The sequence below is a fragment of the Ceratosolen solmsi genome, unplaced genomic scaffold (genome assembly GCF_000503995.2).
Source record: "Ceratosolen solmsi marchali unplaced genomic scaffold, CerSol_1.0 scaffold11, whole genome shotgun sequence".
NCBI classification, from domain to species: domain Eukaryota; kingdom Metazoa; phylum Arthropoda; class Insecta; order Hymenoptera; family Agaonidae; genus Ceratosolen; species Ceratosolen solmsi.
In genome coordinates this window covers 3,071,587-3,097,277 of record NW_011948416.1, presented here as the reverse complement: position 1 = coordinate 3,097,277, position 25,691 = coordinate 3,071,587, and the positions used below count along the sequence as shown (strand labels likewise).

Below are 25,691 nucleotides of genomic sequence, written 5' to 3'. Positions count from 1 at the left end.
AAACGTGATCACTAAATTCAATATTACTCAATTATCAAGGGAGCAATAAAAATTGAAGCTCTAGCATGAGCGATTAACATATACGATCATGCGCATATAAGCTTTTACCAATCCATAGAAGACTTGTTTGCAAAGGGTAAGAGCTGCCTCTGCTACAACCGCAATGTGTAAGAGAGAAGAGAAGAAGGGCTGTGACACATGTCGTCGAGCCTTATCGACAATCTCCTCAACGTTTTTCTGAATGAAAATAGTGGATATAAGATTATATATACTTAGCTCATCGGATGAGCTTGCAGGGAGTCTGTATCGGCGAAACGATAGCTGTGAAAGACAAAAAGGTGCGACACCTGTGATATTGGATATGCCGAAGATTCACCCTCTCGGCTAGAGTTCAATCAAAGTCGAGCAATCGTTAAAGAAAATTGACTAAGAAAAGCCATCGAGTGAGAATGAGAGCGACGGAGAAAATCGTTCGTGAGAACCAGCGAAGGCCATCATCAGCGCTGAGTTCAAGTGCCTGATATATGAGACAATCGAAAACAAAAATAATCTCGCTAACGCCTCGTGTACACTCCAACACGATTAGGGTGTCGAGAGGCGGACGCATCGAGAACTTTGGCCTGTCTGTTACGAATAACTGGAGTCCAACGATCATCGCCGAGTTTCATGTAAAGGATTCAATAAATAATTCATTAAATAAAAACGCTCAATTATCTCACGTATCAAAAGTTACTTATTCGAGCGGCAAATCATCGAATAAGTAATTCACACGATGTATGAGCGATGCACCATGAAAATATCATTATTCTCCGAAACAGAGAGAGAGATAGAGAGATAGATAGATAGAGAGAGAGAGAGAGAGAGAGAGAGAGAGAGAGAGAGTATAATAAAATATAAGATTCAATATAATGTGCATTTGGAAAATGTATTCTCAATTATAAAGAAATTGTATTATTTCATAATTTTATATTATATAATTTATATTTTATATTCTTCGAATAATTGTTATTTGATTTAATTTGTCATAGTTCTGGAATAGGCAATTTGATGACATAGTATGGTACATTTGCTAAATCGATTTTACTCTTAGAGTTTTATAAACTTGCATTTTCATTATTGTTAAATTATTTAGTGTATCATGTTTCGCAGTCTGGAGCGGATTTTGCTATTAATTACTTAACATAATCAATTTGAAAAGATTCTGATTTTTTAAAATAATTATTTAATTAATGAAAATTTAGAGTTATGTAAAATTAAATGATTTACGTATAAAGAGATTAAGCTTAATTGATTGCGCGTTTAAATTAAGAAGAAGCTTGTGTAATAAACTTGAAAAATAAATTTCGAAATATATAGTTATGCAAAGTCTTTAAATGCAAAACAATTAATATATAAATTACATTAAAAGCTTTTAATGTCTGCTATTTTTTATTTTGATATTAGAGTATCATTTATTTATTATTTTTATTAATTTTTTTGGGAGTTGATTATAAATTAACGTCATTCCGGTTAAATAACAAATTAAATTTTATTTTTAAATTTTTAAATTTAATAGAACATTAGAGTTTGCAGTCATGAATACAAATATTATTTATAAGAGGATCTTATTCTTTATAAAGAGCGGTATTAAAAATTCACTTAAATATTCCTATTTTCATTTAAAAGTTTCAACATAAGTAGACTTTTCGAATCTAATTTGAAGTATTTAAACGTGGAATGAAATTATAGAGTGAACTCATTTAAATTATATAACACAATAATAAATGGTATATAATATACCTCATTTTAAAAAGATTAATAATATTTACACGTGGAGTTAGGCAAACTAGCGATAATAGAAAGAACTTGGGTAGTACATGGAACATTTTGAATTAGTGCGCGCAACTTTAACAATAACAGCTTAATTGTTGACATACGAAATCAAATAATTTATCGTTCATCTTCAGCCTTATTAATTATATAGGCGCTAATTATTTATTTATATTTGCGACGGTAAAAGCTATTACTATAATTTTGATGACTTTACCCCGGTGTGTTAGGCAAAGAAATAATCTTGTCACATAAAATAAGTTTTACTGGAATGTCAAAAGAAGAGGTTTTGAAATAAAACTTATTAAAAACAAAAAACGAAGGAGAAGCTAAGAGATAAAAATTCAAATTCACCAAATGAAAATAACTTTTAGCAGTTCAGGCTGAATTGAACATCGTAAATAGTTGTGGTACGATAATTTACATAATCAATTGCGTCCGTAGGTTACGGCAATCTGGCCCCAACGAATATGTTGGGTCGTGTGCTCATGATCTTCTACGCGTTGGTCGGCATACCCATGAACGGAATCCTGCTCGCACAGTTGGGCGAATTCTTCGGGCAAGTGTTCGTAACGGCAGTGCGCAAGTACAAGTCCTACAAGCAGAATCAGAACGAGTACTCGAAGAAGTCATTGACGTCACTGGAGAAGAGGAGGGCCGGGTTGGCTATGCAGATCTTCATGTACTTGCTGCCAGGTTTCGTCATGTTCATCTTCTTTCCGGCCTTCCTCTTCTCGTATTACGAGGGATGGACGTACGACGAGGCGGTATATTACGCCTTTGTCACGCTGACCACCATAGGTTTTGGAGACTACGTTGCGGGTAAGTTCAATGTTCGTTAGTTCTGATCCTGCTGTTGTAGCCCCCCCCCCCATCTCCCACCATACACACACATAATAGGGAAATAGCATATCATCTATGCGATTAAAAATTATATTGAGCAGTAATTAAATGGGCTTTGGAGAATTAACGAATACGGCTGTCGGCTTATTCGTGTAATACGTGGCTTATTAACAATGTTTACGATTATGGAATTAGTGAATTAATATATTATTTTGAAAGGAATTTTCTAATTCTACCATATGTTACATAAATCATAGATGGCCATTGCAATAAAATCTAAGAAAATTGCCACACTATGATTAGTATAATAATAATATGAAGCTATTGCGATAAAATGTTCATGTGTTTTACATGTATTTTACAATTATCTAACAAAACTAAATACTTATCTAGGCTCACTTAAACTTGTTTATTTGTTTATTTATCATTTACATGCTTTCAAGATGCCAGGAGAGATTTATCAGCAATTTCTCTTTATAATGTTACAATCAATTAATTTTCTTTTTAACTATAAATCGAGAATTGGGGTAATAAATTAAAAAACATTCATTATGATATAAATTGAAGGCTCTTTAGTTGTATCGAATACGAATATACATGATTTTTTAAATAATTTATGGATGCAAACAATAAAATAAAAATATGGACAATACAAACTAATTGGAAAATATTCAATAAAATACTTATTTTATTTTCTTATAGTGAGTTATTATTTATTACTAATTTTCTTTAAGATGTATTTTATAACTCATACACGGAAAATCTCAAGTATTCTGAATGTTTAAAATATAATAAAACATTGTAAAATGAAAATGTTATAAAATTGACAGTTAATTGATAAATTGACGAAATTTATAAATAATGAGGTTTATTATATAATCATTATATAATCATTATAATAAATTCATACGAAATAAAATACTTATATAAAATATCTAAAAATGACAGTTTAAAAATTTCATAATTATACATTTACTAAATTGAGAATTTTGCATATATACAAAAATATACGTCATAGAAATAAAATAAAATATTGTCTCACTAATGGAAAAAATGAGGCATACTACTACTACATTCGCAATGTGTAGGATATGTAACGATCATAACTTAATTTATTTTTATTACTTATCTACGGCTTTGTAGTTGATTTCTGTTATCAGTATAAACTATAAGTGCTTTAACGTAAAAATATATAATGGATATACTTTACTATTTATCTAAAATCTATTGTTCAAAATTATATGACACATGAGATTAGACGAGTTTTGGGTACAAGTTCACCTATTTAATACAACGTAACGTGTAATATTTCATCGAGCTAAATATTTATTTAATTAGTTTTTATTTTTAATTTTATTAATATTATATGGATGGATTCCTGCATTTGTGAATATTTCTTATTTTGATTAATTAAATTATTTGCAAATTTAATTGTTAATTAAATTTAAATCGAACGTGTTAAATATTTAATCAATTAATTAGCATGAGATTAATTTTATTATTTTTCATTTTTTAAAGAAGCATCATTAAAGAATATAAAATTTAAAGGGTATCTATTAAATTCAAATTATACAATCATTTTTTAAGATATAATTAAATACGTGCCTAATTCAGAAAATTTAAGTTTATAATAATATTACTATAAGCTCAACATTATAGGCTTAATATAAAAAGATAAAATATTAATTATTCATACGTCCTTAGAGGAAATCTATAAGTGATTTGACTGATCTCGTTACCAACATTGTAAAATAAAAGAATTTAAAAATAGACAAATTGAAAACAATAATTTTATTCGTGTTATAATGCAAATTAACACACTTTAATGTCATTATGTTTAAATCATCGATTTAATATTTTGAATAGTGTTGATAATTATCTGTTTATTTACATTTATACTAGTTTTGATTCTTAGATAGTAACCTTCCATCTTTAATGAAAACATTCCATTATATTTTATAATTGCTTAAGATCAAATTAATATTAAAATTTTGTTGTATAGATCTATTATTAATAACTGATGGATTATAGACGGATAATAATATTTATTTAATCTTGAAAATTCTTTTTGAATAACAAACTATAGGTGTGAAATAATATACATTTTGCTGTATAAAAGGTCGAGGCGCCAATCATTGTAATAATAAATAATGTGGCTATTTTGTATTTAAAATATTAAACATTATGTAAGATAATTCCTGAACATATGTATTAATATGTGTTATTAATGTTTTCGCATTTTACAGTAATACCGAACGTGCCGCTTGTACGTGTCAGTGAATGCATATTATTTACGTTTTCGATTTTATAACCTTGAAATCTTGATACTTTTTCTGTATGCAATGAGGCTGAACACTTGCACTTTATTTATATTTAAAAATTCAATTTCATTATAAATGGGCTGTGTATATTATTTTAAAATATGCACATGAATCAAATAAAATGAATGTAATAATTTCAAAACTTTTTTTATAACGTTTTATTTTAGAACATTATTTTAAAAATGTGTAAAAAAATTAAATAAATATGTAAATAAAAGAAAGTATATATCATGAATAAGTTGTAACAGCAATTTTATAAATTATCATAAATTTTTATTAAGAAATGTTTATGATACTGCTAATTTTTACTGTACTAATGTTTAAATTAAACTTCATGCATAATTTTATATGTGAAAAAAAAATTCTGACATTCAAGCTACTACAATTGGGTTACTAATACCAATGTAGCATCCGATAATACTATGATAAAATCATTGATAATTGCACAATGGAATTTATATTAGAATAAAGTTAAACAAATAGTTATATTCTTCATTTCATCATTGATATAAAATTTAAAACAATGAACATATTATGTTGAGCATATAATATATAAGAATGTGAATATATGTTTTTCATACCAATTAGGCCAGTCGGAAGATTTTTATTTAAAACTTGTTGCTATATGAAAGAATAAAACTTTATGATTTTTTAGATTAAATTTATTGTTTGCCTTAAATTCGTTTGTTTGTCTGTTTTTATGCTGAATACAAAGGTTGCCGTCCAAAATAGGTAAAACTATCACGTATTGAGGCGGAATTATTCGTTTTAGTATTAGGTTGATGAAACTCACTGCTTGAAACTGCGTATCTAGAAAACCGATAGTATAAAACTATCTTTATATATACTCAAATTTATTTTGAAAATGGTAAGCTATTAAATTACAGATTATAAAATGAAATACAAATTTTTTAAATAATTTTATTTTATAAGTAAATATTAATTACGAAGTTAACATAACTCAAACATTAAATTAATATTTCATGTTGAATATTCCATGATTAAAATACATGTGAGATTGATTTAAATAATATAACTATATAACGATTAAAGTAATTGAGTTATTTTTCCTTTAGAAGAAATATTTTTTGCAATGACATGAACTAATCTCATTTCTATCGAGATCTTCTGCTAAATACAATTCAAAATTAAGATTTGAATCGTAAAAGTTCCAAGTCTCGTTATTGACGATATATGCATAAGATTTTTTGTATGTAAAACGTATAGGCAGCCCTTCTAATAAAGAATTTTTTTATAGTTTTTATGTTAGATATCATATCATATTGCGATAATCGCTTTTTATTGCAATCCAACTTTATACTTATAAGGAAGATAAAACAAAAACTGATAAATAATTAAATGTTAAATTATAATACATTATAGGAAAAAATCAATTTCTATAATAAATAATAAATTATTATTATGGCTTTTAAAGAAAATAATTATAACATATGTCTAGATTTGGGTTGAAAAAAATCCAGCATATAGTCTTTTGAATATAAACTCATCTATTTTCATCTATTTTTAACCTAAACGCTCGTATGATTTAATGAGGGCTGCACTAATGAATAATAAATATAATCTGTTCGTTCACGCTTTCCAGGAAAGGCAGATTTCCGAATGTAAGTAAAGTTGAAAATTATTTATAAAATTATTCTTATTTGGACCTTGTAATATGCATGATCAGATGCACTCATATACTTACATGTGTAGATATTTATAATGAATTTTTAGCAAGCACCAAGTTTAATTAAGTACACCAAAATACACACACACACACACACACACACACATGTGCTTGATGTATTATAAAATAGAATTTTTTCTTTGTAAAATTATGTGTATAAGGAAGATTTATTTTACTTCAATATAGGTTTTTCCTATCACTATTCATATAATCTTTTAAATAATTTGATTTTTTTAAAAAATTTCCCATTTATTTATTATTAGATGTATTTCTTTAGCGATCTATTTGAGCTTTTAATATTAAATTTTGTACTATAGAAAAAAAGTACTTAATTTATATTTATCTTATTGTTGAAAGATCTGATTTAGTAAATTAAGAAAAGAGATTTAGTTATTATGTATTTCAAAATTCTATCATGTCCTGAGGTGTAAATGTTTTAAAGTTATTTATATTTCTATGTATATATTTACAATGCATATTTGGGAATAAATTTTATTAAATTTCATTACGACTATATATTGTAAATTCTGGAATATAATTAATAAAATTATGGTGATTTAATGCATGCCTCTTCTCTTAAGCTCAAAAAGCTTTTGAATCTATGTAAGAAGCGCAATTGAAATTTCAAATATTGTTCATAATTGTGAAAAACTTTATTTGTTATATTAAAATATTATATTACGTTAATTTTGTTATATATTTTGCTGAGCTATTGTTTAGTATCTTTACTGTTTTATTATAAATTTACATGTAATTTTTTTTTGTCTAATTATGTATTTTCAAATAATAAACTGCACGTTAAATTGCACGTTAGGTCTATCGAACGATTTTTTTTTTTTTTTTTTTTTTTTTGTTACTGAATCTTTTAATGATTTGCAAACTATTGAAGAAGTTAACGCTTCTTTCTTACTACGATAAATGGTTTTGGAGTCAAAAGTGACCTACAACTTTTATCAAATTTATTATGACACGAGTTGTTAAAATTCAAATGAAAAAACAATCTTAATTTAGCATGTCAGCTTTATAAAATATTTACATCATTTAGGTCAGGATAACACAAAAGGTAATGGTATTTGGTTTGGCCTTTACAAGACATTTCTAATCTGTTGGATCTCTTTCGGCTTGGGATACATTGTCATGATTATGACATTCATTGGTCGTGGTATGACTAGTAAAAAAATCGCCAGACTCGAACACAAGCTTGCCGTTAAGCTTAAGCACACGCAGAGCAAAATTTGGAACGAATTCAATGAAGATGTCAATTACCTCAGAAGGGTATTCAATGAACTTCAACTCTCTAAAGTCAAGGTAATTTCAATTAAAAAACTTGTTTTCTTTTCACTTTTATCTTTATATTATCAAATTTATGATGATATAATTATTAAAACAGTTGATAACTCACAAATGGACTTTGCTATTGTTGTATTTAAGTTGCTCTTTAATATTTATTAGAATAAATTTCTTTTAATAATTGTAAATATGATCACTGGTATCAATCGATATTCATTATATCGCATATGTAATTTGGAAAAAAGATATATTTCAAGTTTAATAAATTCTTTTATAAATAAATAATCAAATTATAAGATTAATACGATTAGAGGAAATTATAATATTGCTACACAATAACAACGATGAATGGAAAAATATTTTTTAATTGCAACACCTATTAACATTGCCATCATTGTTTTTATCGTTGAAAATTTAAAAACAATATGTCAATAGTTTATTTATCTGCCTGTTTCTATAAGTATATATATATATATATATATGCTCATTCTCACGCATTAATAGATAAATTATTACTAAAATTTTGATTTATATGTATTTTTCCTATGACTTGAAAAAAAAAAAAAGAAAAAAAAGATCAATTAATATATAATAATTTTAGTTTATACATTTATTATCACATAAAATCTATGCATGCGTTATTTTGTAAAATGCTAATTATGTGTACTATAATGCTTACAGAGGGTATACATGGATCAGTACGATTACGATACGCCTCCGCCTCACTTTCCAAGTAGCAGTAGTTTTCCTGATTTACGAGAATTGGTTTACGGCGGCCTTGAGCCACCGACGCCTCCACACCCACGACGTCGAGCGAATAGCGAAGTCGTTCCTATGGTTCGTACAATTCAATTTGCTTCATTTATCTAGCAAATACAATCGTTTCAATTTTTAAATTAAATAACATGCTGTAGTCGTTTCGTGTGATTTGCCCCACATTTTCATGCAACTATTATTCGTTTAATTCATTTTACAATTACTCGAGCGTTTAGTGCATTCACTGAGCATGAACATTAATTACCGTATTAATAATATGCGCCTCGAGACAATCAGCCTACGACATTATCAACAAATTTCCTATAAATTTTATGATTAATTTCCTTATAATACCCCCCCCCCCCCAAAGGACCATCCTCTCGCACATTTTAACATAAAATGATAAATGATACTAAAAACTACAAATTAAAAATTATACGACCATATCCGAAAAACATATAAATCGATAAGGACTAGTTTCGACATTTCCTGTCTAACTAATGACTTGACTATCAGGAGGCGCAGGTAGCGCGCGTTGTCTCCGAAACGGATCTCCAGCGCATCGATAAGCACGCGACCTTTGCCACCCACGCGATGGTTCAACCGGCTGAACTTCTGGCTCGCCTCGTCAACATCCTCGGCTACATACCGCCACCACCGGATGATGAGGAGACGACCATCGTTGACCCGACGGAGAAGATCGGCGTGACCGCTGGCGTGCAAGGATTCAGCGAGAAGGAGATATTGGCGAGTGAAGCATCACCTTGGAATCCGGTAAGTTGCTCTTTCATCGTGAAGAAATATCGTGATTTTTATTTAATGCGATTGAAAGTGAAGCGTCTAATATTACAAAGGACGGAGCTGCCATTTGTCTTGCAAATCGTTTTTCTTTAAGTGATGATTTAAAATGTGAGAATTGTACCCGAGGGGAACTATCGGCTGTAAAAAAAGAATCGCAAGTACGAATTTAAGATTAGTTTATAAACTAATTTATGTAGTTTTGAAGAGTAAAAACAAGGTAAATACGTAAATTATCGATTTATTTAAAGTAAATTTTAACATTATTTTATTAACTTTATTTAATGTGTGTGTATATATATATATATATATATATATTTTTTTTTTATCATATTTCTTGGATCGGAACATAAAATAAACAAAATAATTTTTAATATTACCCAATACATCAATCCGAGTATAGTTATTAAACTACAAATTGACAAATTCTTCATGTTAAATCTTTAAATTTATTTAAAAGTAATTAATATATATATATATATATATATATATATATATATATATATGAGAAATTAATGATGCATAAAGCGAAAAATAATCAAATTTCTGTCAAAGCCTGTCAAGCTCTGTCATATATAATTGAACGATACGTGTAGATTTCAATACTCGTAATATTAGAAAATAGAATTTAAAAATTTTCAATTATGAAAATTGATAATAATAAAAATGAACATATCGCTTTAATAGTATTTTGTACAACAAGCATTGGTAAAGAGGGCGATAACTTGCAGTGTCAAGTTGTTGTATAACAGATTGACCGTTGCACAAAGAACTCCATTAATAATATAAATAAACAAATATGAATAAGTTGGCATTAAAAAGCACGTTTATTAGTCTCGATTCCCCAAGCAAGTTTCGTGCCAAAGTGCTTCGATCTTCAGGCAATCGAGCACCATCTAATTCCTTAAACGTGTCTTCATATTCAGAATAACGACCTCAGGTGGAAGCTTGGGGCGGACTCGCCAAGACCACGTTCCCGAGCCTCCAGTGAGGTACGGCTCGAGCGTCCCGAGATGTTCCCGCAACCGAGCGCGTGCGAGTGGACCTGGTCCGGACCCGCGGCTTCCAGTAAGATCCAGGAGATGATGAGGGCACGCAAGGAGCAGGGCGGGAGATCGCGCTTTCTCTCCTTCGGACTGGGCCTACCCAAGTCCGTGCAAAAGACGCTGTTGCCACGTTGGCTGAGGCAGCTCAATGTCAGGAAGTCCCAAGCTGAGCGGACGAGCTCGATCAATGACTTCGAGGCTGCAGCTAACGAGGAGAGGGAGTCGGCATCGCAACCACAGACACCCGGTGGTAAGTCTTGCGACTTCGCGCAGCATATTCTATCCTCCCTTAATGTTCATTAACGTTCCTCCAATCGTGAAATTTGCTCGAACCACGCTAATACCGCAAAAAAGTCAACGCCCTTAGTTCGAGTGAGTTCGAGGCACTCGCCTCATTCATTGGGATGTTTGATCATGTGATATTTATGGGCATTGCGATATACGCAGGTCGGAACGTTGGTGCGGATGGCATGGAGCGTCGTTATTCGTATTCGCGGCCGTATTTCACGCACACGGGTGGCAGTCTCCTGGAGGAGACTTCTCTCGCGGATCTGCTACGCGCTCTGACTGCACTGCACACGCGGGTCGGAGCGGTACCGGACGAGTTCTCCGGACTACGGAGACCCACTCAGGCTCAGATACAGGCCCAGACTCAGCCCCAGACTCAGCCCCAGTCCCAGCCCCAGCGTAAGCTTGGCACGGCCTCTCTGACACCGCCCAAGTTGCCGAGCCTTCTGGCGTTGTTCTCACCGCCGATGGGTCATAGTCAGAGCCAGCAGAACACTGTGACGAGCGTCGCCGGAACCCGGGCACTGGCCAGACGACTCTCCCTCAGGACAGCCGAGAGCTCCAGTACCTCGACTCCGATGTATCAACGGAGGGCGACTCAGGGCTCGCAACAAATTCCCAGAGCCAGCAGGCGATTTTCCCTTAGGCCCGTTATCCCGTCGTCACACTACTCTTACAACACCGTGAGTTGTTTATCCTATTTTGTTACCCATTCACATACATAATATAATTATTGATAGTTCGATATATATATACAATTTCAATAATTTTCACAATTCTTCGTTCGACTCATTATTAAATATTCTATATTAAAATTTTAAACTGACGGATAAAATCTTTTTGAGAAATGCGTGCATTTAAATATTGCCAAAAGCTAAGTATTTATTTAATGACACGAATATAGCTGTACAATTTTGATTTACAGAAACATCTTATTCTCTGTATTTTTGAGTATCGAAATAATGTCTTTACGTGTAATTTATAATATTATTTGTACATAAATATAGCATAGACTTGCAATAATTTTTATATTTATTTAAGCCAGTCAAGTCGGCTCAGTCTTGCACAAATAATTGACTCAATGCCAACAATTTATTCTGCTAGAAATCAATAATTAAGATTTTTTTTTCATGATAAACGAAACATGGAATTATTTATATTTTTTTATCTACAAAATAAATACTTAAATATATGAAATTATCATACGTTTTATTACTTTTTACTCACATCTATGTAAAAAAGCATTCAATAAATAATTTATTGACTTATTTATGCGTATAACATAGTAGAGAGCATGCATTGTTTTATTCATGTGTTTTTATATTTAATTCCTTGAAGATTGTCTCAAAAAATGATAGTCATTGTGTATTGTTAAAAGCGACTTATCGTTTAAGAGACACCTGAAGACTAAATGACAGAATTTACTTATAAATACTGTTCCATTTCAATCGCCATACATTGCTTTGCAATTTTCAAGTAGCCTTCTAGTATCCTTATTCTTATTAAAAATTGTTATTAAAATTGCTGCCTCAAAGCTAAAAAATTAGCGATTCAAAGTAATTATTTATGAATTTTAATATATATATATATATATAGTACATTTTAATACACATATTTATAGTGCACTTATTAATTACTCGCATAAAGTCATTTTTTATACCAATGATAGATAGTAAGGCGCCATACAAATAACAAAGAGACTACATAAAATGTAAATTAATAATATGAAACAGTCGTGGCAAAGTCTTGCATAAGCTCATTCTTCCATTACTATAATCGATTATTACAAAGGCATTCGTGCTTACGCGACAGGGTCAAGCGCAGGTGGACGAGCAGAGCCCGCCACCTTACACGAGTGAGCACTTTACCCTCGACTGCCCGAAAAAACCACTAGTGCAGATGGAAGGGGCTCCGGGTGCTTCGACACCGGTTGCCGTCCCGGTCACCAGTGGTAGCAACAGGCGTTTCTCTCTAAGGCCGGCGCAGATTGGCGTACCCCCTGCCCCGGCCGCGTCACCCGCGACCGCTACTGCCGCCATCGCCACCTCAACTACCACCGCTGCTGTCGCCGCCGCCGCCGCCGCCGCCGCCACCGCTGCATCAACCGCCCAACTGCTGAAGCCTATGCCTAGGTGGAGAGCCGGACTCTTGCAGCGCCAGATCAGCCAGAAGAACGCACAGCGCAGGGTCAGAGCTTTCAGTCTCAGCGACGTACACTCGGAAGAGTCCGAGCATCGGATTGGTAAGTTCTCTTCTTTATTTTCTTTCACCCGGATTTTTTTATAACTCTGCTCGAACGGTAAAATGAAAATATTCATTTTTTTTTTGCACTCATTTGGAATTGATGATAAAATAATAACTAATAATTTTGCTTGGTAATGCAAAGTAGTCAAGTATCGTTATATTCTAATTATTCTAACGTAAAATTCAAGCACACAAAGATATAATAATTTATAAATAAAAAACGTGCATTTTTAAATAATGTATCGAATTAAATAGTATCAAAAATTCTAAAAAATACATTAAAGTTTGTGTGTTTTTACGTTTTTATGTTTTAAGAATATGCAAAGCGACCATTGGAAAATCTCAGGCCTGCATTTTTCAAGCAATTAGGGCTTCTATTTAAATAATGCGATGATTGCAGGTATTAGTCCGCTGGCATTACACGATAATGCGCGAACTGTCACGTCTGTCCAAGGTCAAAAGTTGACGTCCACGCAGAAGACGGTGACGATCGTGTCGCCCGATCTTTCGAGAACGAAAAGCGAATTCCAGCAGCAATCTCCGGATGCTCGACACCGGGATCAGGAACGGGGCGCGCTATTGTTCGCTGCACCCAGGACTCTTAGGCGCTATAATAGCGACATCGAGTCCGTCTCTTCCAAGAGCTCGAGTTATTCATCCAAATCGCTGGATAAGGAGTCGGTCAATAGAACGAGCCAAGGTTCCTCCAAGAGCAGCAGCAGGAAAAGCTCCAAAGATAGTATAAATGAGCGCGGTAGGGGAACGGCGACCTGGAAAATTACGAGCCACGATGAGAACGATGACGATGACGATGATAAGTGGGATTTCCCAGGGAGTGACAATTTCGAGATCGACAAGGAGAGTCGAGTTGCTCCCCTAAGTGCGAACGACGACATTCTGACGGCCATGATTAAAGAGTCGGATGGAGCGACCGGGAAGTTGTCCTCGGTCAACAGTGGTCCTGTCGTGAATATGTCCGAAGGGAATATCGGTAGCATGTCCTTGAGAGTCGAGCAGCAATTAGCTGGCAGCATAACCATCCCTACCTTATCAATCGAGCCTTGGATGGACTCGCTGGGCGAGTCGACAACGGCCACGTTCGAGAGGGGGAAAAAGACAGGAGCCAAGTCATGTGACAAGATGAGTCCCGAGTCTTTAGCTTCGTTTACGGATGAAAGGAAGAGACAACCGGTGGAAACTGTTGCCGAGGCATTTGTCGAACGTCATCCAGTGACACTGACCCAGGAAGTGAAGATTGATGTGCCGGATATATTTGGCATAGATACTGCATATTCCTCTGTAGAAAAGTAATTGACGAGTCAATGACGATTTTGTACGATCAAGTATTTTTATTTTTTATTTATTTTTGTTTTATTTTATTTCATTTTTTTTTTATTATTATTTTTTTTTTTTTTTTTTTTTTTTTTTTTTTTTTTTTTTTTTTTTTTTTTTTTTTTTTTTTTTTTTTTTTTTTTTTTTTTTTGTTCCGTTTCTTCACACCTGAGCATCGTAGATCCTGCAATTGAGATCTATTGGAAATGGCGTGTTATGTAGAAGTTTTTGCTTTAAATTAATACAGTTTTCACGGTTGGACAAGAAAAACGGTTTTTAAATTAATATCCGAGCTTTAAAATATGTACACGAGAAAAATGTAATGTGAGTTTGTATTTAGGCCTAAATGATATTTTTAACTAGTTGCAGTCGAAGTTAAATAATATTTTATAATCAAATATTTTAAAAATGAGCTTTTTTTTTTATATTTTGTATATATTTTGAATTGGATATGATTCGAGTATATTGTCTGTTACGTGTAGAATAAAACTGTGTTTCATGTTTTATAAGTAATATTAGTGTGTTTAAAAAAAAGTGTAAATATTTTTTTAGTACGAAAAAGAGTCGTTAATATTTCTTTTCCTTCATTAGTTTATATTTATTAAATACAAATTTGTATAAAGTATACCATAGATAAAATAGTGATTAAAACCTAAAAGAAAAGGTTTAAAAATTTAAAAAAGTTTAAATACTAATTTTTTAATTTTTTGGTTGATAAATCGCTTTAATAAATCACTTCTTCGTGTTTTGAAATCAATTACACATTCATGTTATATCAATGATATCATTGATAATATCAATAGTAATGCAATTAATTAAATAGCTTAGCATACTTTTAAAAGGAAACTTATGTTACAGGACAATAAATTCTTATTAAAAATATTAATTTCTAAAATTTATCTGTAAACTTGCGTATCGAATATCTATAATTTATGAAATAAAATTTTAATAATTCAAGATTATCAAAACAATTACTTTATTATAGAGTTCTAAACGATGACAATATTTATAAAAAAATATTTACAGAATTTTTGAAACTGTTTTAACTATAATCGAAGGTTACAAAGTATTTATTATTCTATCGAAAAAACTGCAGAGTATTTAAATTACTTTTTGCGTTTTGAATGAATCAAGACGTGCGCTATAGTATATATATATATATTGCATATTTACAAGATACACAAATCCTTTCCGGCAAAGTGTAATAATTCTCTTGTGAAATTTTAAAGCGCGTACAAGCGATAGAATTACCTGTTTTTAGATTTATTAAATATCTATAGCAAGAGAAATAAACACTGCTAGCGAATGACAATTTCAATCATATACTGAATAATTATACTGTGATAGCACTGCGAGCCTTAATTACTTTAAGCAGTACTCGGCAGGTACGAGTTAGGTATTTGTTTATTTTTTTTTTTTTTTGTTTTAAATTAGTTACTATTATTTAAGGTTTAACGTGACTATTCAATTATTGTAATTTTTTTTTTTTTTTTTTTTTTTAACGTACGTAAACCAATTGTCATAAGTCTTTTTTTTTTCTTTTAAATTAATAACAATCGCTTTTTATTATTGATTTTTAACGCGAAGGAAAATCATTTATAAATCTATAATTACTAATTAAGAAAAGTGTACGTTCATACAAATTGAAAGCGAATTCGTGTAAGAAATATGATTGAATAGTCACTATGAAAGTATAATTCGTCCTGAATATTGTAAATAATTTTATATGTATACTTGACGAAATGTTCAACCTTAATTTGTAATTAAATGGAAAGTATTATACAAAGACAATAAATTTATTGCAACAATCGAAATTTTAATATCAAGAATATTTTTACACTTGTTTTAATTATAGCATTAACAGCTATAACAGACATTCTGAAAGTCTCACATAATTTTAACAATAAAAAAATAGGAAAAATAATATAAAATACAATTGGATATTTATTATTAATATTACTATTATTATTATTATTATTGTTGTTGTTGTTATTATTATTAGTATTATTAGTAGTAGTATTATTCGCAAATACGTGAAACGAGAGCATATCAATAGCAAAATATTGATCAATATTGAGAAAGTAGACTGGCAACAATTAAAGATGAATATTTTGTACAATATTGTTTAAAACATTATAGAAAATTTTGTTTATTTCACCATCATGATAGAATAATCTAAGAGATTATGAAGATAGTTAGGTTTAGCATTCTTTTGCTTTACGATATATTTAACTAATTTATTGATACATAAATAATTATAGCTTAGCACGTCATGTTTGCTACTCTGGGTGTGTTAAAGTAAAACATTTACTTCATTTTTTTCTATGTAGCAAAAATTTTATATTACAATAACTAAGGTGTAAAAGATTATGTGCAGCAAAGTCCAAATATTTAGCATATAAAAATAACAACATTTAAAAGAATAAAATGTACATTTTTGTCTATTAATGTTGATTGGTCTACCGAAATAAAAATTTTATTGAACAATTTAAATGGCTATTATTGCTAATTGAGTTACATGCGTTTCTATTTCATTCGAAGACTTAACTTGTTTCTCAACTAAACTAATAAAAATTAAAACGCGAGCCTGTCTGAAACCTTATAAAATGATTAATACGAGATAATGATTTCTCTTCATTATCAAAGGCAATCAAAGATATTGTATGTAATCCCAATACTGTAAAATTATTTTGAAAATATTTATGAATGAACATTTTATCTCTACGTTAAAATAATCAATGTTGAGTAAATATATGAGCTGTTTTAATTTTAAGCAATTTTTCAATATATGTAACATCAAATTTCGTTTATTGTTTTAAATAAATTTTTCATAATCTTATCTTATACTAGATAATTGAAAATTTACAGTTAACTTTGAGAGAAATAAGATTTTATTAAATGATAAAATGAGCTGTAGTTGTAATATTTTAGTTATTTAATAAATTTACATTTTTTTTCTTCTGGATATATCTGTAATTCCGGTGGTTCATCATTACTTTAGTTTACAGTTTTTTTTATTATCCATTCTATATATATTGGATTGTAAATGAGTAGAGTATTTACGTATTATAATATAGAAGTGAAATCTGGTCAGGTAATGATGATTATTTTTGGTTATATATAGGTTGAATATAATTTTGAGAACGTAATAGTAAATGAACGTGAGGAAATAATGAATGGGATGTAAAATATATGCTGTTGTAATGGAAGAAACAATTTCATATACATTAGTAGCGATTAATTTTGTTTAGTAAAACAGTGTCTGTGTCTGTGTGTGTGTGTAACAGTATGCATAAATGAGAAAGAGTAAATGGGACAGAAAATGAAAAAAAAAAAAAAATAATAAAAAAAAAAACTCGTCAATTCTTCATTTTTATAAAGTTAGTATCCATATTAATTTAAGTTTACAAATTTTGTTTATTTTGCACTAATTACCAATGCAACAAATAATGAGACTTATTGGTTTTTCACGAATTACGAGGGAATTATGAAAAATGATCAAAGTTAGTCAAACGGTATAAAAACGACTATTAAAAATACAGTTATTATGCAATATTCTCTCGATATTGAGTTATATTAGTTTAAAAATTAATAAATGACGCTATAACTTACAAATGGTTGTACATAATATACTGGTATTTTGATAAATGAATTTACATTACAGACACATAAACTCATCACTTAATTTTATTAAGAAAAACTTTATTCTCCATTATAAGTATATACGATTTTTCAAAATCGATCGAGACTCACTAATTGCTGTCAAAATCATCTTTGGATTGCTTTTCCGTCAGATCAAAAAATTACTTTAAATGTGATGTAGTAAATAAGATCTTAGGAGCGAGGATATATTGAAATTGTGAGTAAATCCGAATATTTCGTTACATAAAGTAAACTTAGTGCTTTAAATTTATTTTTCTCGCACGGCGAAAACTAAATACAATTGTTATTGCACTGTAGGAAATAAACACTTCTTTTATTTTGTTAAAAAGCAGTTTGGTGTCGAAAAATATATTTACAAAAAGTATTTCAACCAATGTACTATTTGCGGATCTTAGTGTAAACAAATATTTATGGAGGTTAACAAATTAGACAGAATGTTAAAATATTTATTTTTAAAACTAGTAGAGATTATATTTAAGATGACAAATACTGAATTTGTTTTATTATTTGCAAAATTAAGAAATAAATAATTAGAAATAAATAATATAACAACATTTCATTAAATTTAATATTATCTCTGAAAGTGAATTATTACGATATTATTGTACAAAATGAATCAAATAAATATACTAAACATTAGCTATTCGAATGAATGTGTAGTATGTATCAAAATAGATAAATTTGGGAGTTATTTGATAAAAAATATACAAAATAAATTAAGAACGTTAATTCTAATAAAGTATTTGATTCACTTTGTTGCAAATATATGTAACTTTTTTTTCTTGTTACATTGTAAAGTAACGATTTAATCTGTATAAATAAAACCTGTCTATTTCTATTATTTTCATATTTTTCATTAAATATTAATTGTTAATAAATAGAAATATAGTAAAACTACATTTACTGTTGGAATATATCCATACGCATGCTAAATATAATCTCTATAAATATTGTCTTATTTAAAAAAATAATTTTTTTATTTTAAACTTAAAGTTTGTAACCTTTTTAATTTTAGAATTTTTTCAATAATTATTACAAATGACACAACTAAGAAACATTATCCAAAATAATATAAAAATAATTTAATATACTAATTATCTATATTTGAACGTTTTTGATTTTTCAGTACAAATAGCAAATATTTATAAAAAAAAAAAAAAACGTTAATTAATTTTTCTAATAAAACGTCTTACTTTTAAATATATATTTACATTTATCGGATTTTTTAAATAAATATTTCCATCAATTCATTTTCAAATTAGCTTATTCAAAGTTATATAAAAATAATATTTTTAATAATTACAAAACGTTAATTTTAAACAGATAAATGTAGATAAATTTGTAGTGTACAAATATTTTATGTAAAATTTGTGAATTTATCTAGATTTTAATAAGAATATCAATATATTAATATTTTTATTATAATTAGTATTAAATAGTTTTTAATTAATTAATATTAGTTATAAAATTAAATTACGAGAAAATGAAAATTAATAAATATAAACAAGATTGTGGCAACAAGGTTTATGAAATATTATTTTCATTTTATAAATATTGTAATTATGCAAGCGGTTTTGAAAAAAGTTTTAAAAATGTCCGTAGTTTATGTATCTAAGAAGTGTCAATGGTAATTAAGAAATTATTTAGTATTCAGCGCTTAATTCAAGACTGCTAATTCGGTTTTTTAATTCTTCAACAAGATTTTCTCTAGGCACTGTAGTCTCTTCCCTTGATTTCACAGTTCGAAGTGTGACCTCACCCCTTTTGAGTTCACCCTCACCAATGATAATTGCTAGTGGTATGCCATGATCTTCACAATGTTGCAATTGCACGAGAAGTTTCGGATTTTTCTTGTATGATTGTTCGGCTTTGATGTTCGCCTCCCAAAGTTCAGTTAGGATGCGTATTCTCTCTTCGTGGAGGTTTTTCTGGGCCGTAGCAACGTAGACCTCAACTTCGGTCGTGCGTGTTTTCTTGCCTCGATTAGCTATAGACATCTCCAGGACACTGAAGATGCGCTCGATCCCAAGAGACATTCCCACGCATGGGACGTTTCTATTTTTGACATCGAACATGCCGACAAGATTGTCGTAGCGACCGCCGCCTGCAATGCTACCAACGCCAACATTGTCACCTGGAAAAACAGAAACAAAATTTTATTTTTGATTATGATTATGATTGACATATAATTCTATAACTGACACGTTAATTTTAATTAATGAGTTTTCTTTACGCTTTTTACGAACATCATTGTTTGAAATTTATAATCATCATATATAGATATAAATGAGTACGCATACTAAATTTTCTACAGTTTAAAAGTAAATTTCACAAATTTCACAAATTTCTCTCATTTCTTTCATTTTTTAAAAACATTTGCAAACTCAAAATAAAAATTTCATTTGGATTGTTAATGCATTTTGATTATGAAGTAAATTTATTTTGACGATAAACATAGAATTTAAGTGAACAATTACAAAAATTTTTACCAGTTAATACTGCTTCAAAAATAACACCTGTGTAGTAGTCAAGACCTCGGGCTAAACTAAGATCAAAAGTTACTTTATCCGAAATTTGGTATAGTTCACAGTATTTCCAAAGAAGCTCCATGGCATCAAGTCCTTGTACAGCGGAAGGTTGCTTCATTAGCTCTTCATTTTTTCTCAATTCTTCAATAAGATTTTTACCTCCATTTTGCGATACATAGGTACCAATTCTGTCAGCTACACTTTCTTTCAATTCTTTTTCTCCAGTCATTTCTTTTCGTACCTCTTCCCATGGAGTCTTATCGAGTTTGTCAACAGACGAGCATATATTTCTAAATTTTTCTTGAGGAACCCCACATGCTGCAAATATTCCATCTAGTAAGCAACGGTGATTCACTTTTATATTAAAAGATTCTAAATCTAGAGATTTCAATGTCTCATAAATTATGCGTAAGCATTCCGAATCTGGTAACATTGGATCATATTGTCCAGCAATATCAAAATCCTAAAATTTATAATAAATTTATTAAAACATTAATTGACAAAAGTACTATTTTATTTAATTTTATTTATTATATTTATAAAAATTTTATCTCTTCGATGTTAAATCATTGTTATACTTACACATTGACAAAATTCTCTGTACCGTCCTTTTGTCATTGCAGGATTATCCCTTCTATATACTTTAGCAATGTGGTATCTCTTAATGTTAGTTATTTTATTCATTGCTAAATATCTGGCAAAAGGCACAGTTAAATCATATCTCAAAGCAAGAATTTCTCCACCCTGATCTTTTAGATCGTAAATAAGTTTTGAATCTTCTCCATATTTTCCTGTTAATACATCCTACAAATGATAATTATGGTCAAATAAATTCTATAATTAAAGTTTGTTATTCGAAAATGAAATTGATAATAAAATTCTTACTTTCAATTCAAATATTGGAGTATCTATGGATTCAGCTCCATGTTTCTTAAAAATAGAGACAATTTTATCCATAACGGATAATCGTAGTGCCATTTGTTCAGGATTATAGTCTCTTGTTCCCTTTGGTGTTTTAAGTAAATGTTTTTTTGAACCAACATTTTCGTCACTTAGTTGAGTTTTCAGTTCTAGAAGTTTTGAAACTTCTTTTTGTATCTGAAAAAGATACATGGATTAAAGGCTGCTTTATTACATATATTATTTAATTATAACCGACGACATGTAGATACGCGTACCTGAGTAGTAGCGACTACAGTCGTGTAATAACGGGTAGCAAGTATACGATTTGTAAATATCAGTTGTAGCATGGCGAAAGAACGAATGGAGTCACATGAAAGACTAAATCCACCTCAATGTTGATTATTAAACTACGTAAAACACCAGATAATATTTAAGTTAGCGCTCCAGTATACTACTGCCACAGACACATAATTAATATTTCAACTTATTAATTAAGCTCTTAGTTGCATATATATATATAGCTTTTCATTTCAGAGATTTGTTCAAATTGAATCTTATATTGGCACTTTAATATAATTATTTGTATTTAATATGTATATAATAGAGGTATTCGGATAGGCACAGGCAAATATACATATTATTTGTATACGTTAAATTCAGATTTTATTACAAGTGCGAAAGTATTAAATCGAACATTTAATCTAAGAAGTATTTATGCTATTATTATCAGAATAGGTTTAAAATATCTGTGGCAGTACTGTAAGAATGCAATTACTGCCTCATCTTTTTATCTAAATCGTTATTAACAAATTTGCAATGATCTACTTTAATTGCTATCAAATTATTAACTTTTTTAGTCAGAAAGTATTTGTACATTTTCATGGAATAAAACTTTTGAAATATTGATATCATCTTTCAAACCAAAATCATTTATAATAGCAACTATTTTTATTATTACAATTTGATTTAAATTTAAGTTTAAATTTAATTTAAATTTAAGATCATTTTAAAGTTTTCAATGGTATACGTATCTATTGACTCATTGACATTTTTACTTTATTTTTTTATTTGATTGTTTATCTGCATTATAAATTTTCAGAAATATATATTTCTCAAACTACATATATAAATATTTGACAAAATATAATGAAAAATTCTTATAATTCTATAGCTAATGTAAATAATATTCTTCAATAGATTCAACCAATAATCGATATGAATATAACCTTTTCAACATCATAATAATTATATTGCAATATTTAATTTTTTGATATACAAATCTTCTATTTCTGATTAATTGCAACGAACCAATTCACGAAACTATTTCAATTTAATATGCTGATTTACTTTTACAAATCTGACAAGGTTAAATTTCCAAGTAGCGTTTATAAAAATTAACAGTATTATTATAAAATATATTTTGTATAGAATCAAATAGCGAATAAAATATATTTCATAGAAATATTACAAATTTAAACAATTTACATTGAACCTTCAAAGTAGTATCCATTAAAATTAATGTTATTTTTATAAAATTATCACTTATAAGATAATAGCATAATTTATATTAGTAGATATAAAGTGTGATAAATGTTCGATTGAAGAAAGATGATGAAACAATTCATAGTCTATTTCTATAGTTTGGGTAGTAGATTTCACAAAGTATAAAAAGTTGATAAAAAAATGAAGCTACAAGTAATCAGTGACCACGTTGAATGCTTAAAGTCTTTGTAAATTTATTTATTTATGATTTGAACTTGAATTTATATACAATTTATATAGAATATTTTGGGAATGCGAGTATAAGTTAAGTAATATAAAATAAGTAATATAAAATCGTTCATAAATCGTTCATAAATCGTTCATCTTGCCGGCCATATAAAAGTCTACGCGCACTCATTCCCATTACAGCAATAGAAGATTTTATTAATTAAAAAATCGAAGCCAATATAGAAAACGTAAAACTATGAAAATTAGGTGGACTACTTATTGTAACAAATAATGGACGGTAGTAGGAAAAAACCGACCAGATCGCTCGATTTAACTTTAAAGATTGGATCGTAAAGAGAGAGAAAAGAAAGCAGGAACGCTCAATTAGAAAGCAAAGGGAAATATTCCGCTTCTCCACGTGCTATTCTCCTGCTGTCGCGAACCGAAGAGAAAATACGGTCTCGCGATGCCATACGGTCGTACGTACCTGGGCTGCATCGGCTTTGGCGCTTTTAAGTTTTCGCACCAAATCGCCCTGATTTTGGATCATCTCCTGCAGGCTTCCCATATGTAACGATGAGTCGTCAGTCTCAAATTGTTAAGCAAATCAGCAGACTGTAGAAAAGGTTAGGCCGACCGAGTGAGTGAACGTTCGACCCATCGGAGGCTTGACTTTCAAACGCAACGAAGCAGCAATTTGCCGCGCGAACAAGCGTCGACTGTCGGAAGGAGGGGATTGCTACATCGAAGCAAATCGTGTAACGGCAAAAGTGTAAGGAGACAAGAAAGTCACGCATCCGCGAGGAAAAGAGTAGGCATGCTTTTACATTATATACATTATACATTGTGTGAGGAGCGCGGGGAGGGGGGAGCGCGTAACTATGAATGCACAAATTATTGAATCAAATTGTTATATTAAGTTGTTCATTGATTGAAATTTAGGTCTTTAATGGTACTTACTGTTGGTCGAGATTACCTTAAATTACGATCACTTAATTGTCACTTTTTTTTTTGCTTACATACGAACGTACGTTTCTTTACGGCTGGAGATCTTTTATGGTGCCGTAAATAATTACTTTACTTAGCAAGTCAAATTTTTCCAGGATATAAACAAAAAAATGTAAAACAATATTACAAAAAAAAAAAAAAAAAAAAAAAATCAATATTTAGTAATTTAAAGCAAATGTTGAATAATTAAAATTATTTTTTTAATGAAGAAAATCAAGTGGGCTCATAGTTTCACAAGTTTATGAGGATATGTAATTTATAAAAATAATATTAAGTAATTTTATTTTATAGAAGATTATCTATGAATTGCAAATTTAAAAGGATCGAAAATGATAAGTAAATTATGAGAAATTAAATATTTATCTTTCAATATGCAATAAATTGTCATTCGTATATTCTATATATTCTACATATAATTTAAATATAAATTAATAAGTATTTTAATATATATATATATATATATATATATATATATATATATATATATATGTGTGTGTGTGTGTTACTCATTTATAATTAATGATTTATAAAGTCATAACATATTGAATAATCAATTGGCTATATGTATTATTCTTATAAAATATTTGTATAAATAATTACCTCTTGATTGAACAAGGATTTTATGAAACCAAGAAATTTTTCATTTCTACAAATTACTATAGCACAAATTGCCATATAAAAATAATAGAATAAATAATAATAAATTTTTGTACACGAAATTTTATGTTCATATTAAAGATTTTATGCTAACGAATAACTGCTCTTTTCATAAATGTATAATTAATATATATTTTAAGACTCTAAATTAAACCTATTTATTTCAAAATTAATTATTTGTAAATAATTTACATTTTAAATAAATCACTTGTAGGATAGATTTAATAATATTTAAAAACTTATATTCTATGTATCTTTTTATAATACAAATATAAATTAATTTGACTTTTTATGATATTTAGAGATATTGTTTAAAAACCGAAGAATTGGTTTCAAAATTGTAATTTCATTTTTTAAATTTGTAGTCACATTATAATTAGAAATATTAAAGTTTATAATTTCAGATATAATAAAATGATATAAATTTAATAGTGTATAAAATTAAAATTAAGATGTTTGAAATGTGAACTAATATTAAGAACATATTATTTTAATTAATTATAAGTAGAACATTTATTTTTATTTAATTAAATTTCATATATATTATATGTAGTTTTTTTTCATGTTGTTTTTTTTTTTTTTTTCATTAATGAAGGTACATTTTCAATAGGAGTCACTGATAAAATGTGATTGATATAGCAGTCATCTATTGATCTTAAGTAACTATTAGTGAAATATTAAAAATTATACACGTATCTGGTTTTAATGGTTTCTCTGATTGAAAGTAAAAGCGATTCACAAAGATTTTACCGTCGAATATTCAATATTTTTAAATATATATATATATATATTTACCTAATAGAATTCA

The 25,691-nt window shown here is 29.2% G+C and overlaps 2 protein-coding genes across 3 annotated transcripts in view; one reads left to right on the top strand and one right to left on the bottom strand.

Annotated features, from left to right (window-relative positions):
- The window catches only part of Ork1 (open rectifier K[+] channel 1), a 35,476-nt gene extending 21,025 nt beyond the window's left edge, over positions 1 to 14,451 (top strand). Inside the window, exons 3-10 of the mRNA XM_011496066.1 lie at positions 2,254 to 2,631; positions 7,706 to 7,968; positions 8,632 to 8,787; positions 9,223 to 9,480; positions 10,431 to 10,800; positions 10,998 to 11,521; positions 12,651 to 13,080; positions 13,483 to 14,451. Coding sequence (XP_011494368.1) covers positions 2,254 to 2,631; positions 7,706 to 7,968; positions 8,632 to 8,787; positions 9,223 to 9,480; positions 10,431 to 10,800; positions 10,998 to 11,521; positions 12,651 to 13,080; positions 13,483 to 14,393 — 3,290 coding nt within the window. The 3' untranslated portion in view covers positions 14,394 to 14,451. The remainder of the gene's footprint in view (positions 1 to 2,253; positions 2,632 to 7,705; positions 7,969 to 8,631; positions 8,788 to 9,222; positions 9,481 to 10,430; positions 10,801 to 10,997; positions 11,522 to 12,650; positions 13,081 to 13,482) is intronic.
- Positions 14,452 to 19,645: 5,194 nt separating this feature from the next.
- Positions 19,646 to 24,030, bottom strand: HisRS (histidine--tRNA ligase). 2 transcript variants are annotated; one of them, XM_011495701.1, is made up of 6 exons: positions 23,706 to 23,782; positions 21,784 to 21,915; positions 21,491 to 21,703; positions 21,188 to 21,409; positions 20,567 to 21,068; positions 19,646 to 20,211 (listed from the first exon to the last, which is right to left on the bottom strand). In XM_011495701.1, exons 2-6 carry the CDS (start codon positions 21,853 to 21,855, stop codon positions 19,721 to 19,723), a joined length of 1,500 nt encoding a protein of 499 aa, XP_011494003.1. In that variant the 5' UTR covers positions 21,856 to 21,915; positions 23,706 to 23,782; the 3' UTR covers positions 19,646 to 19,720. The 2 variants fall into 2 exon arrangements, with proteins under 2 accessions (XP_011494003.1, XP_011494000.1); XM_011495698.1 differs by lacking the exon at positions 21,784 to 21,915 and having other exon boundaries at positions 23,706 to 24,030.
- Between the last annotated feature and the right edge of the window lie 1,661 nt (positions 24,031 to 25,691).